The 14,850-nt window shown below is 56.0% G+C and overlaps 2 protein-coding genes across 4 annotated transcripts in view; one reads left to right on the top strand and one right to left on the bottom strand.

Annotated features, from left to right (window-relative positions):
• Positions 1-1,335: 1,335 nt before the first annotated feature.
• On the top strand, positions 1,336-4,661 carry LOC119097285 (uncharacterized; the record flags this gene model as incomplete). The annotated part of the gene is given in 4 exon segments (XM_037220334.1): positions 1,336-1,507; positions 3,833-3,961; positions 4,431-4,510; positions 4,595-4,661. Coding segments are annotated over 4 exon segments (448 nt in total), but the record flags the coding sequence as incomplete, so codon positions are not given.
• A 1,258-nt stretch (positions 4,662-5,919) lies between these two features.
• The window catches only part of LOC119097032 (kazrin), a 43,379-nt gene continuing 34,448 nt past the window's right edge, over positions 5,920-14,850 (bottom strand). For 2 of the 3 annotated variants that reach the window (XM_037220049.1, XM_037220051.1), the window contains 11 exons: positions 13,924-14,136; positions 13,509-13,636; positions 12,803-12,982; positions 12,139-12,367; positions 11,531-11,740; positions 10,332-10,537; positions 9,601-9,894; positions 9,120-9,297; positions 8,646-8,790; positions 7,939-8,095; positions 5,920-7,102 (listed from right to left, as the gene is read on the bottom strand). In XM_037220049.1, coding sequence (XP_037075944.1) covers positions 7,001-7,102; positions 7,939-8,095; positions 8,646-8,790; positions 9,120-9,297; positions 9,601-9,894; positions 10,332-10,537; positions 11,531-11,740; positions 12,139-12,367; positions 12,803-12,982; positions 13,509-13,636; positions 13,924-14,136 — 2,042 coding nt within the window. In that variant the 3' untranslated portion in view covers positions 5,920-7,000. The remainder of the gene's footprint in view (positions 7,103-7,938; positions 8,096-8,645; positions 8,791-9,119; positions 9,298-9,600; positions 9,895-10,331; positions 10,538-11,530; positions 11,741-12,138; positions 12,368-12,802; positions 12,983-13,508; positions 13,637-13,923; positions 14,137-14,850) is intronic. The other variant, XM_037220050.1, reaches the window with a different exon arrangement.

Below are 14,850 nucleotides of genomic sequence, written 5' to 3'. Positions count from 1 at the left end.
CTCTCTCTCTCTCTCTCTCTTTCATTAGTCATGAAATAACACGTGTTGAATCGGACATAGCCGATCTTCTAAATTTGGGCAAAATCTGGAGGCTGTGTGTGGGCCTTTTTGAATTTGTAGACCTTCCATTGGCCTTACGTTACCATCGCACCCTTAAAATGCACACAAATGTGGAGCATATTTTATAAACGGCCCTCTCCTTGACCTCACTGTAGCGGAATGCTATCCTTGGCCCCATGTTTCATCATTATTCTTGTCATCATTTGTTTGATTGTCGTTCGCAATGCACAGTTTGTCATGGTAAGAATTATCAGGATTTAATGCAAATATGAAACTAACCTGCACCATTTAAGTCGCCATATGCACTGCCTAAAAGTCTGAAATTAATTGAAAAGTATTGCAGTTTGGTATTGGCACACTCCCATACTCGCATATGACACGTTCCTTATGCTAGTTCTTCAGTGCATGAGCAAGAAACATTAGTCACATAGATAAGACAGCAGTATCAGCCTTATTCCTCGGAAAACCCGGGAGAATAGAGGTATAGTAAGGTTGATATTTCGGCAGCAGTGCCTTTCTCGAAACAATGGCAGACAAGCTATTGTTTCGAGAAAGGCATGTTGCCGAAATATCAACCTAACTATATCTCTGTTCTCCTGGTTTTCCGAGGAATAAGACTAATACTTATGTCTTATCTACGTTCCTTATGTATTGTGGGAGTCAGACCGCCGCAGAAACAATGGTCCATTCCGCACGGAAATTAAACGGAAGGCAGGCACGGTTTGGATGATGGGTATGTTGAGGAATCCAGCCATCGTACTTGATCCAGCATTTCAAACTGGCATACACTTTCAATCTGTTCAAGCTGGTGAGCACGTGCTTGATGTGTAAAATTTGATGCAACATTGCCATATCCTGTTCAGCTGCAAGGTGCTCTACTGTTATTCGTTTGAAGCCCCCTCAGGACAAACACGATACGGCCATATGGGTATGGTCTTCCATCTTTGTCAAAGTGCCAGGGTGAGAAATGTTCAGCAAAGGCACCATTGGGGCAGATGAGTCGAGCTCAGCAGGTCAGTATCTTTTCCTGCCACCATTTGAAATGCAATCATTTTCATGCGTTTCGTTGCAAGAGTAAAGCTAAGGTTTTACGCTATGCTGCAAAAACGTTCTTGTCTATGTGTCATTTGCCACCTAAATCAGAACGTTTTGATGGTGCCACTGAAGGCATATTTCATCCCACAACACACCGCGGCTTATGTGTCAACCAGCTCTGCCTATCTTTCTGTACCCGTTTTGTCTACCAGCGTTGAGCTGTTCCCCGTCGCCTTTCAGCCTGTTCCTGCGGTATGGCACCGCGGGCCTGGCCACGATGGCTGCGGCCTGTGGGATGGTGGTGACCTCTCACTACCGCTCTGTGCTGAAGCTCCGCTCCATCGGACTCATCGCCGGACACATGCCGATCATGGCCATCGCAGCATGCAACGCTGGTCTGCTGCACCAATTAGTAAGCCTGTGTTGGAGTCATGATCCGAGCTGGTAGGGGTTGGGGGGGGGGGGGGGAGGCGTCGGTGGGGTGTGGATGTGGGTGGGCGTCGGTGGGATGTCCCGCCCGGCCAGTTGGCAGAACCATTACTTGCTTTTGTGTGCCCTCATCTGCTCTTGCCTTCTGCTACATTGTGTAGTGAGGTTGAATGTCCGTGACATGTTAAGGGGTTGTGATAGTCATGCCAGGTCTGGTGTCCTTTCTGGACCGTGTGCTGTTGCTTTTTGTGTGACCGTGTGCTTGGCTTTTTGAGTCTCGTTTCTACTGCATGCTGATGGTGGGTAATGGGTTTTCTCTGGTGCACTCTTTTTGGTGTTGGCTGGTGCCGCAGTGGTGCTGCTGTCAGGCACGCGGGATCTGAGCGCAGATGCTGCAAACAAATGAATACTCCCTAGGCATGGTGGTAATCAAGCTGGTGACTGCTGTTAATTCATTGTGGATGGTGATGACCACTTAGAAACCAGCGATTTAGCTGCTGGAATCACAGCATTTTGTGCTCAATGCAGTGAAGGGACTGTCAATAGATGGCAGTTGTTATCCTGACCTATTTCACCGCGCGTTTGTTGATCATTTACCGGTAATACCCGGTCTAATGGCTTGAGTTTTAGACAGGGGCGACACCAGAGTTAACGCCAGGGAAGCCAGTAACCACCAGTAAAGCCAGGGAAGCGTAACTGGTGGTCGGCGGAGTAAACTGGTGTTCGGGGTGGGGAGAACAACACAGCTGATGTGGGAGACGAAACAATGCAAACGATTCCCTCGTCGCTGGGCGGTGAAGGGTTCATCTCACGCAATCCTGTACGTGATAGACGGGTTTTGCGTATATTACTGCGCGTCGTCTAGTGTAGCTGACCTCTCAAAGTTGGCCAGGCATGTCCAAATAATGTTTTGCTGGCTCTCCGTGGCTATTAGGCCGTCCATAAGTTACGTAACACCAGAAGAATGGGGGCATTCTACCTTTGCCTGACAAAGCATTGCAAAGTGGAAGGCAGGTGGCCGTGCTACCGTCACAATTTGGTACATCAGCATATTTGATTGTTGAAAAGTGAAAAGAAGGAACCAACACACGATAGTGTAACGCCATTCGTGCGTGATGGGGTGCTTCCCAGCGGATCTGGAGCCTGGTTGGGCCACTGCGCGGATCATGGTCTACCGGCGACGACGTGGCGTGTACTGTGTGACTGCGGCGCGCCACGCGGCGCGAGACGAGTCAGACTGCGGGCAGCCCGAGACGAGTCAGGCTGTAGCAACACGAGACGAGTCTGGCTCCACACAGCGCGGGACGAGTCGGGCTACGGGCTGCGCGAGACGAGTCAGGCCGCACGCGGCGCGAAACGAGTCAGGCTCCACGCAGCGCGAGCCGAGTCAGGCTGTGGGCAGCGCTCTGCAGACCGTGTGGGGTATACCAAGAGCAGGGTTGTTGTTAGATCGTCAACGCACCACGTGTGCAATCCATAATGCACGCAATTGAGCCCCTGCCAGTAAATGAAACCGCTAAAGGGGTTTTTGCTGTTGATTTGGGTTTTGGGGTGACGTAAGGTAAAGGGGTTACGGCTTGGCATTACGTAATGGTAAAGAGTTTCACTGCTGGATCGTGATAAAGCGTTACATGTGGGAGGGGAGGGGGGGGGGAGCCAGCGTAAATGTGTTGGTATTTTATGGACGAACTGTGTGGATGAAGCCGTAGGGTGGCATGCATGTGTCGCGAAACGCCGCCACATCTTGCTTTCATATCATTACTGAACATCTTTCGTATCATTAACTGCGAAGACCCTTGAAAACGTGGTTATAGATCATTGACATGAAATAGCAGTAACGTGAAACTGGCGGTTCATTTGCAGAATGTTACAAAATTTTGTAGCTGTAGTTGTGTTACTTAAACGTAGAACCTGCTTTTACCCGTTTCCTGGTCGAAAAAGTAACCTGTACAGGTCTCAGTTTACCCTAATGATCCAAAGCGCCTACATAAAAGTGAGATAAATCCTTATTTATTCCTAACAATAGCCAGACCTGCGATATCCGTCTACACCTGTCGTTGACCAGTAGCACAGGGAAGTTGTAGTGTCTTCAGACCTACGCCTTCAAGGCCTGGTTTAAGGCAAGTACCGCCTGACGCCATGGTAACGCCATTTCAATGCTCTCGGCATCCATTCGCTTTCTTCGAGACATATCAACATTTTCCCCGCGATTCATCTCGAACTGACAATCTGCTGCACCGTTGACCGGACGCCCAGCTCCCGCGTTTGACCTGTGACCCCGCCGCGCCCGGTCCGCCGCGTGCCGCAGCTGGTGAGCCGGGACATCCTGCTGTTCGAGACCACCTGTCCGGCGTGCGTCAACATGCGAGCGACAGCCATCCAGCTGGGCGCCGCTGTGGCACTGCCCGTCGCCATGGCGTCCATCTCGAGCTTCCACGTACGTATGCTGACGGGGTGTCGGCCACGCCTCGACCGTAGCTTTGTGACCGGGGGGGGGGGGGGACGTCTTGCAGGTGGCGGCTTCAGTAGCAGTCACCGCCGAGGGCGGAGCCTTGTGAGTGCATTGTTACAGGTTGTTCTGGGCTCTCGCTACCGCCTGATCAATAGGTGCCCTCGGAAAAAGGTGCAGTGCCGCGCCAAATTCATTCGGGTGATAGCTGGGGTACGCGTTTAACGAGCTGCAACCAACTGCCTACTCTGCCGATTAAATGCAAGTATCTTACGTCTTTTTTCAAATAGCGCATCGAAAACGTGTGGTAATCTTCTCTTTTTCTGCGCATCTTCTCTGGGCGCTCAACTCGCCCAGATCTGTACCCATATCAGACGCAAGTAGTCGTGCTGTCGCCCGCCCCTGAGCGCGGACCACGCTGCTTGTGTCACCCGCCAGCCGGCCGTGTGCCCGGCAGCTGGCGGAGCGCAAGCTCACGTACCCTCTGCCCCGGCTGGCGGACGACCCGCGCAACTGGCTGGCCACCTGGCGGCGGCTGTCGCGTCCCCTGGCCCGGCCGCTGGCCATCATGGCGGCGATTAACGCCGCCTGTGCCGCCTTCGTCACGCACCGGGAGGCCAGCGAGTTCTTCACGATGCTGGACAAGGTGCACCAGGAGGAGCGCTGGCGGGAGCTGAGCGCTGGGTAACCGGCGGGGCGGCCGGAGCTGTGTGACTGGTGTTCGTGGTATTTGTAGTGGCTGATTAGTGTGACGATGTTGTGCATCGTGCAATACACGCTGACCTCGCGGTGCGGCCATTCCACCCGGTGATGTTCAAACTGGTGGAATGGGAAGGATAGCGCTATCGCTAAACAAACAGGCAGAGAGCATCCACGACTCCATGCGCAGGCGATTCATTGTGGGATCAACACATCGTTCTCGTGTAAACGTTGATTAGTACAATTTATTGTCATTTGAGCATTTTACGATAATCGTTTTGAACCAAACTGGTGCGAACGTGGAGTAAAATACAGATTGAGACCAGGGTTCGTGAGTCAATAGACAAACATCTCGATATGCAAAGCCTTACTTAGCTGCGGTCGGCGCCATCCACTGGTACGCCAGCCGTCAGAGCACTCTGTCTTTCACGGTCAGAGCTCGCGACCACTGCGAGCCTTAGACCATTCAAGCGCACTCGAACGCGGTGGCATTCTGGAACACGGTCACAGAAAGTAGAAGTCGGCAGTCCCTGTCCACATGACGGGAAATCGGAGCTCCGTTGGCGCCTGCGCCCCGCGACCTTGCGCTGTGGCTCGGACCGAGGCGACGGCCCTGTTGCGAGGCGAATGTACACGGGTTATGTTCCTTTGTTCGGTTCTGTGCGCACTATTGGTATGTCGATGTCGTTGTAGGGGTCCTGTGTCGTGCCAAGCGTCCTGGCGAACGAACCGACGCCACCCCGTTGATTCGGCGCCGGTGACTAGAGCTTTGGCGGACAAACGGCGCGCTTGTCTCCTTATCACAGGCAGAGTTGCGAGTCACTACGCTGGCGGCCCGTCCGCTGCGGCGCGTCCGGCTCGAGCGGCCGCGCGGCGACGGCGCCAACGTTCCGCCGCTGGCGCCACCTCTCCGCCGGGACGCGCGCTCGAGCTTCGCTCACTGCCGCGGCGTGGCCACGCAGCCACGCAGCGCGTCCGGCGCGCGGCACCAGAGCGAGCCGAGCAGGCCGCCAACGTAGCTCGCCCACCCTCAGACGGGCGCCAGGCTGGCCGAATCCACGTCGCCGATGGACTTGACGCGCCGGTGCTGCTTCTCGAGGCGCGGCTCGCAGGCGGCTGTCACCACCGACTGGGGCCGCTCGAGCGGCGAGGGCGTCGGCCGGGCCGGCTCGCGCGGCCGCGCGTACAGCGGCTCGCGCGCCAGCGCCGGCTCGGGCCGCGCGCGCAGCCCCAGTGCCCGACTCAGCGACCCCTGCCGGCCGGGGTGCGGTCAGTGCCTGTTCGACGGGACGGGCGGTGGATGGGGTGCGGGCACAGCGAGAGGCAGCGTCGTGGACGAAGGTATCGGGCGGATCACAACAGCGCTGTTCTGCAGAAAGCCGCAGCTAGGGCAGGCAGATGGTGCAGTCGGGTTTGGATCGCGCTCAGGCCGACGTCCTCGTCCTGTCCTCGTGGTCGCGCGATGCACAACTGCTGAGGTCAACGCTATTAAAGAGGTGGAAGGTCATCATAATACGGCAATTTACAGCTTACCAGCTGAATCAAAGGCATGCGGTAGATAGTGCTTAAGGTCAAGAGTTTTCCAAGATATTTGCTGCAAACTCTGGCATACAATTTCTGAATCCAGGCCATCTACATACCGGGTCGATGCGTTACTAAACTGTTTTTTTTTTGTGATAACATCCTGGTTTGGACGCGCTAACAATATTAACATGCGAGGGTACAGCAATCGACGAGATCTAGTAATCAAGGTACGCCAGATCTATGAAGGTGTCTGGCCGGTTCCGTGTCATTGCACCACATACATCACATCAACTATTTCAGCCGACGGAACCCCATGACCCGTCATCTGGCGGAAGTCGGGAACATGTGTAGCCTGGCCCGTCGCAGGACGAAACATATCTGCATTATTAGACAGCTCCCAGCCAATGCTTGTGTTGACCGCCCTGACTGTCCGAAGTGGGGCCCTGCCCAGGCCTGAGTCGGCACGTGGGTGCCGACTCAGGTGCCACGTGGACGGGTGAGCCATGAGTCAGGTGCCATGTCATCGTGCCACGTGGACGCCATGAGCACTGCAGGGGAAGGGGTGAAGGTGTTGGCTCGTAGCTAGCTGACGGCTGCTGCAAGCTAGCTGACGGTAAACGCAAGCGCCACAGCTTTGTAGCGTGTCAATGCCGGTCTCGGCTCCATGTAGAGCCTGGGGCACCACCATGCAAAGCGTAGCAACCCGCCGCCGTGCATACATGGATTTCATCAACAACCCACAAGCCGCGTGAGGATCGCAGGTGGGCTAAGGCTGTACGGCTAAGGCAGACATTACAGCTGCAACTATACACAAGACGTTAAACCCGAGGACCTGCAGCGCGCGCCGCCAGCGGTACGATATTCCTGCGCAGCCGTGGTTACCTGGGAGCTGCGCCATGCGGCTGGCTATGAGCAACATACAGCCGTTAGTGAACAGCACGGCAGCCATCGAGCCTGGTCAGGCCACGCGACATTCGGTCGCACCGTTTGCTGTGGAGGGGGAGTAAACTGGATTGGTGCGGACGTGGACATGCTCTTTGCGGCTTCGTAGGATCTACGTTTGTGGGTTTACTCCCTTTCAGCGGCTCTTAGATTGTGTCTCGGAAATACATCAATGAACGTTCAGGGAGGGAACTTTCAGAACGAAGCTTTTTCTCGTGGATTCGTCCATCCAGTTTTAAAAAGTGGAAACTGTATTTAAGGGTACGGCCAGGTGTCAATCTCATGTTAAAGGTAGGAAATGTTAAAGTAGATCTAGAATCTAGACCTGTCAATGTTCACGTCAACTGTGTGTAACAGAAAAATTTCGATGGGGTCGCCCAAAAATGCTTCCTGTAGATTTATTACATGGCGTGAGCCAACTTGTATTTCAAGTCTTTTCAAAACGTTGAAAATCTGTGGAAGACATTTTTTCAACGAAAAATGTTCACCCATGAAACAATGCTGAAAAAAGTGCAGCGACGTTTATCCGGTAGCTGGCTGATCCCAAACCGTACAATTTAAGCCGGTATTCTGCTCTGTTCTCAGGCCCCACGGATAACCAAACCAGTCTCCCATTCCATCTGCCATACATGATGTTACCTATTATCGGCAAGCATCCCTGCACATCAAAGACATTTCCTTCCTTGTAACACATCGTCGCTTCCATTTTGGCTCTCGCCTTTCAAAAACGAAAGCTTTCTACAAATGCGCCGCCTTAAAACCAGTGGGGGCCAAACCTGGGGGCACCACTGCGTATTTACCCTGAGGCTGGCATTGTCGCGGTCGGCCCGGCGCTGCAAGCCGCTGGCGTACGAGCGAGAGAAGGCGCGGCCGAGCGTGGCGGAGGCGCCGGGCCGCTCCGGCCGGCGCCGCTCGCGCTCCCAGCGCGCCTGGCGCGCCTCCTCGTCCAGCAGCGCTCTGTCGGCCCACAGCCAGACGGGACGTCACAGGGGTCAGGGTCAGCAGAGGTGTCGACCCACGGCTAGACGGGACGTCACAGGGGCCACGATCAGCAGTGCTGTCGGCCCACGGCCAAGACGGGACGCCACAGGGGGTAGGCTCAGCAGTGGTGTCGGCCCACAGCCAGAAGGGACGTCACAAGGACCAGGCTCAGCGGTGGTGTCGGCCCACAGCCGGACGGGACGTCACAGGGACCAGGCTCAGCAGTGGTGTCGGCCCACAGCCGGACGGGGTGTCACAGAGACCAAGCTCAGCAGTGGTGTGCCACAGCACGGTCACATAGCTGATGAAAGGAGCGATGGCGCAGCGGCATGCTGGGCGATGAAAGTTTTTGACGCTAGGCGACGCAGCTAGGGTGACAAAACACGTAACTCAGGGGCCGTCCAGCGGCGGATGCTATTTTCGACGATGACCTACGCAGTGGGCTCACAACTGCCGAGAGTCTGGTAACTGTCAAGAGTCAGGTAACATCGATGATATGAGCACAGTGATGACTGCGTGGTCTAACCTGGCCGGTCGCACCAGCTTGTCCAGCTCCGTCGACAGATGTCTCCGTAGCATCGTTTTCGACTGGGGTATGCCCAGCGCCGTGGCTAGGGTGTCGGTGGTGAATGACAGTTCCAGGATCACCATGGCGCCGTGTACCCCCGAGTCTGTGGCGACAGACGAGGGTGTTCCAACGGCGCGGGTCTATACTAGTTAACACGTGACGAACGACGTGCTGGTGACATTCCCGTGACCCGTTCGGCATTATAAGAAGCTCCAGATTGCTTTCAGACGTTGATAATTGCAACATTCCGTACAAAATAGCGCGTAGATGGAAATTTACCTCAAATACTGGACATACCATTCTAACAAAAAAGCAATGCATGACCTGTCTACGGCCACCTTGCCTTCTCTAGTGCATCTTCGATGCTCAACATAGGACGGCGTTTCGCACGGCTCCTTCTATCCGGCTGACCGGCCTGCGCCGCTCGCCTACCCTTGAGGTTGTCGGCGTATTCGCTGAGGTCGATAGAGCGCGCCCACTGGACGAACCGGGCGTTGGTCCAGACCAGCACATCGTCGCCGCTGATCTCGCTCCGCTGCCGGCGCTCGCAGATGACCTGGCGGTCGAACTGCAGCAGCCGCAGCAGCTGGATACCGTGCATCAGCGACACCTAGTGGCGGGATCAGGAACCGTTAGTTCCTGAGCGTGTTAACCAAATATTTTCTTGGGTCGAGTGCATTACAAAAACAATGTCTTCTGTGAAGATATTGGATCGGCACTTTTGCCACCGCGCGCGGGAGCCATATCACCTGTTATTCCCATCGGACACACGCATACCGACAGAGATGACATGACACGCTGTGTCATGATCGGACTGGTCCAAGCGCGACAGCCGAGCGGAACATGGGAACATTTATAGAGCAATCACAAAAACTTGCCTCGAAAATCAGTCCCCCACCCTCGCAGCACCCACCTGGTGAAACTTCCTGGTGACGCTGAGGTACTTCTCCATGTCCTTCCTGGTGAGGTGCGCCAGTAGCCTGCCGTCGATCAGGTGGGCGCTGAAGAGATCGGCGTACTGTGCGAGGCCGACGTCGGGCAGCCACTCGGCGGCCACCCAAGCGTGGTTCAGCTGCGAGATGTACGGGTACTTGCAGAGGTGCGGCTGGCGCAGCTCCTCGATGGCCAGCCGCAGCTTCCGCTTGTGCATCGGCTGTGCGATGCAGAGGACACGCTCCAGGTCCACGTCCGTAAGCTCTAACATCACCTGGTGGACGGAGGGGGAACTAACGGTGTGGCTCCCGGAGTCCGATTCAGTTTCAGACTTCGCGGCTTTCCAATCAAACGATCGTGATAATGGCTGTGTAGGCATGCAGTTGCAAGGTGTCATCAGTAGAGATGTGCGAAATACTCACTACCCAGTTGCGACTTGTTTAGTTGGTAGTAATTTCCAACGTTTGTTTTTCATTACCTAAACGTGTTCAAGTAATTCCCAGTGGACACCACATCAGAACTGAAAGCATCCATATCCCTATAAAACCAGTCTTAAAGGCCACTCCACTTTTCCATGCACGTAAACTGTACAGTGATTTCGACGGCTTCATTCAAGCAGAGATGAGCCCGCATCTCAGTTCCCCTCCATTTCTTGAGACCCCCGAGGCACGCTGTTCCACCACTCCACCGTTCGGCACATGCGGGGCTCACCTTGCCGGAGCGGACGTTCTCGGCGCAGGCCGGGCCGTACTGCGGCATACCGAGTGTGACCTGCAGCCACGCCAGCACCATCGAGGCCTTCCAGCGCTCCATCGGCAGCTGCTGCGCCTCCTCCAGCAGGCGCAGCTTCTCGGCGTACAGCTCGTCCGTCAGCGGTGACGGACACTGCGGCGACTGCGGCGACCAGGCGTCCTCGCCTGCGGCCGCCCGGCGGCGTCCGGCGCAGTTAGCGGTGCGAGGGGACGGCGCTAGGCGGCAGCAGGCGTGCGACGGACAAAGACGATGCGACGCGGGACACATGAGCAAATGTTGGAAATGCAGCCTTCCAAGGTTTGGAAAGGAGGAGCTGCCTCTGCCACAAGCATGTTGGGGATACTGACGCCGCCATTGGAGTTACGTTAAAACTATGCCTGGGATGCGGTTACAAGGACATTTTGCGATTATCGCAATGCGGCATCAAGGACAAGGTCACAACAAGGACATTCGCATCGATGGAAATGATGATGATCGGAGGTAAACGAGGCCATTAACTGCATCAGAACACATCACGCACCAAGCCAAACCCAGCAGCAGTTGACCCCACCAGAGGTCGAAGCAAAGCACAAAGGCTGACCGGGCAGACCAAACAGGCAACCCAACAAGCAGCCGGCGAGCCGAGACACAGGCACCGCAACGAGCGCCCAAAAGCTGACTAATGCTTTCATATTTCGCCAGGTACTTTATCCTGGGAATCTGCCAAAAGCCAAAAAGAGTACATTACTGTGACAGACCAAAATGTCTCATCATTGGCATGGGTCACCAGGCGAATGTGTAACTGAAGGTGCTAGGAACATCTTGTTGCGGCATGAAGCAGACCACAACGAAAATGGACGCCGTTAAACCTTGCAAATGAAAGCAAGCTGTTACGCTGGGACTTCAGAAATATTTGCGTATCCCAAGACATCAGCTCAGAGCACGTCGTCTCACGGGTGCAACGTTTAAGGTGTTCAGCTCAACACAGTCGCAATTGCGCTGATCTGCTCGTCTCTACAGTCTTTGGTGCGACAAACCTTTTGCCCGCGCCACCCAACGGCTTTGCTCCGTTCCCAACGACCCTACAAAAATCAAGGTTGGTTTACTGCCGACCCGGGCCATCGACAGCCAAGTGGAGTCCCCCGCCAGCGGAGCACCCACAGTGACACGACGCTCACCGTTGCCCACGTGCAGGTGCTTGCGCTGCTTCTGTCGTGAGAAGACCCGTGAGATGCTGCCCCAGGTTCCCTGCTTGGCGCCCTTGGGCCGCAGCCGGCGCTCCAGCTGCTCCAGCGAGTCCAGCTGCTCGGCCGACCGCGAGAGGGCGGCCAGGTCGACAGGCACCGGCAGCGGCGACGGCGCCGGCGAGGCGCGCTGCCCGTTCACGGCTGAGGCGACAAGGCTCGGCTCAGGACATTGCTAGGGAGGCGGCTAGTACCTGCTTTTGGCACAAACTATCGGCAATTCACAGCAGGGCAATGCTTGAGGGCGCGTTGTAAGAGGTGTGGGGGGGGGGGGAAGGGAGGGGGGGGGGGCGCTATTGATCGGGATCTCGCTGACTGCGCGGGCATATTCGGGCTCGGAGCATGGCGCCTGGGAGGGCAGGTAGCGGCCGACATCAATAGAGACGGCCCGCCGACCATTCCCGGCAGGAGACAGCTCAATACTATGGACGGATCAGTAACCAGGGACCGTTAACAAGCATAGGTAACAGGGTCACAGGCAGGCTAGAGAGCTCAGCACAGACGCAGGACGAACTCCGACAATGGCGCCGTCCGGACCGTACCCTCGCCGCTGGTGGTCGAGTCGCTCAGGTTGCCCGAGGTGCCGGCCGCCACCGAGTCGCGGTCGGAGCTGACGCGGACTCCCGAGTCGGCGCTCGAGCCGCGCCCGTTGCAGGTGGTCGGCGCCGCCGGCGAGAGGGCCGGCACCGAGACGGCGGGCGGCGTCGGGCCGGCGCGCAGCGACACCTCGTGATCAGAGGAGTACTCCGTCTGCGACAGACGGCGCCGTAGCTGGAGCGGAGGGACAGGGCCGGGCATCGGTCGGTGACGGGCACGAGTCGGAGCAAGGCAGACGCTTGTGTTGTTTTCAGAGTCAGACGCAGGGGGCGTTGGGTGATTAGTGTCGCTGAATCGAGGCCAGTAGATAGCCTGTACTACCACGCCAAGTGCAAGGTCAACTGATCATCAGCCAACATGTCATGGTCAAAAACCGTTAATGGAAAATTTTAATGAAACAAATTATAATCGAAATCGAACTAAAACTGACTTTAACCAAAACACCGCAGGGCCTGTATTCCACACCCATCAATGCAACTGTCACCTCCTCAGCCTGCCCGAACAAAACCTTCCCATGCGAGCAATCCACCTAAAACGAGACCTCTCTCCCTCTAAGAAACCTCCGAAGCATGCGACTGTTTTGCGCACAGGCTCCAACCACTGACCCACCTGTCCGAGTTCGTGTGAGGCCTGCTTGAGCTCCACCTCCCTATCGTTGAGTTGCACTGCAAGCGTCACGCACCGGTCGGCCTCCTCGCGCGCCCTCTTCAACACGCTCCAGCGCTCGCGCTCCAGCGCGTCGCGCTCGGCCGCCAGGGAGCGCAGCGAGTCGTTGTTCTCCTTGATCCGCTAGGTGGCAGCAGGGGCGGCGGGTGAGACGCCGGGATCGATCCGGCGCTGCTCAGTCATCAGGCGCCGCTCGGAACGGGCCTTGTTAGGCTCTGATATCACAGCCGGGATGTGGGAGGAGCTGATCAGGCAGGGCGCGCCGCTCGTCTCGCCGCCTGTTGGACTCGGCGCCGCGGGCCGGCGTAAAGGCCAGACGCGACGCGCGCCGTGAATGCCACCCGCGACTTGGCGGTCGGTAGTCTCGAATGGCAGCGCGAGTTTTTAAGTTGGCGAGCCTGATGCCTTATCGGCAGCTACACACTTCACAAAGATTGAGAAACCTGAGCACCACATGGAGCATCGCCGACGAGTTCCTGTGTGGGCTTTTGGCGTGGCACGGACACATGTCACAAATGATGGTGTCGTTTCCATGCCACACATATCAGCATTTAACCAACACGGTACATGCGTATGACATACGCGCGTGGGAAGGGGCGTGGGAAGAGGCATGTATATGAGAATCTTGGGACTGGCTTGTGTCACTAACCTGCTCATAATTCCTGATGAAGTCGCGAAGTTCGCTCTCCTTGTCCTCCAGTGTCTGGTACAGCTGCTTCATCTGGTTCAGCAGGTCGAACTTCTCCGCTTTCAGCCGCTTCCGGTCCGCTTTTAGCGCTGGATGGGCAATGTCGGGGGATCGGGTATATCATCTGGCGTTACGATCGAAATGATTTTAGCAGACAAAGCCACTGGCCGTTATGATTGGAGAGGGAGACCAATTTCGTTCTTTTATCATACAACGACCAGCGAGAAAGACGCATTGTTAAAAGGTGATAAAAATAGGGGAACCACTTCACTTAGAGCTCGAATGTTTAAATTTCACGATATACCAGCGGCGTCAATGTAAGCACCGTGTTGGTCGTGTGATCCCGTGTTCGTCTGGCACCACCGAGCGTTCTCACCTGCCAGAGCCTCCCGCATCAGCGCTGCCTCCGTCTCACCGGCCTTCAGCTTGGAGGTCAGCTGGCTGAGCTCCGCCTGAAGGCCGTCGCCCGTGGCGTGGACGAGGCTCGCCTGCGACCTCAGGTCGGCGGTGCGCCGCCGCAGGGTGCGGTGCCGCGACTGCAGGGTCAGGCACAGCTCCACTATCTGGTCCCGGTCCATGGCCAGCAGCGCTGCGGACGGGGCGAACTGCTCAGGGGGAGTCGGGCGTCACGGGCCAGATGTGTCAGCCGCGTCCAGCGGTGTGGCAGCCGGTTCGGCGGGGGGGGGGGGACTTTTCGTTGTTTTCTTCGATGTTTACACGTCTGCCATGATTGACCGCCTTTGCGGTTGTTACGTCCCATATATAGAATCTAACACTTCGATATGGGGCCACAAAGAGGGGATTACAAGACATCAGCTTGGTTTGGTTTAGATAAGAGCTCTTTCGGCCATCTGCTGGCCGAAAATGGTCCCTGGCAGTGACCGTTTCAGGCCTATGGGACGAACGTGGGTACGTATCGATGGGGGAATGCTGCAGCACGTTCCATTTGAAATGTCAGTCAAAAGTGTACGTAAGGATACCAAAAATAGGCTCGCATGCGCCGTCTGCCAAGCATTGACGAAAATTATCCGGCATTTAGACCGGTGTGTTTCACGCCATCATCACTGTCTGGGAGCTGGGGATGCGGGTCACCGACCCCGCGCCCAGCTGCTGAATATGCCACTTGCAGGATACCAGCAGGTATGGGTCTACCCGGGGTTGGGAGAATGCGTTGGTGTTCGGGAGCTTGTCGCACAGGTGGGTTAGTTATTATTGGGCAGATGACCGCTGACGATCACAGATGCATTTGCGAGAAATATATTCACATAGATAAGAAAGAAGTAACGGCCACCTTCCTCGGAGA

The sequence above is a fragment of the Pollicipes pollicipes genome, unplaced genomic scaffold (assembly GCF_011947565.3).
Source record: "Pollicipes pollicipes isolate AB1234 unplaced genomic scaffold, Ppol_2.1 Scaffold_4295;HRSCAF=5057_pilon_pilon_pilon, whole genome shotgun sequence".
Taxonomy (NCBI): Eukaryota; Metazoa; Arthropoda; class Thecostraca; order Pollicipedomorpha; family Pollicipedidae; genus Pollicipes; species Pollicipes pollicipes.
This window is presented reverse-complemented; position numbering and strand designations above follow the sequence as displayed.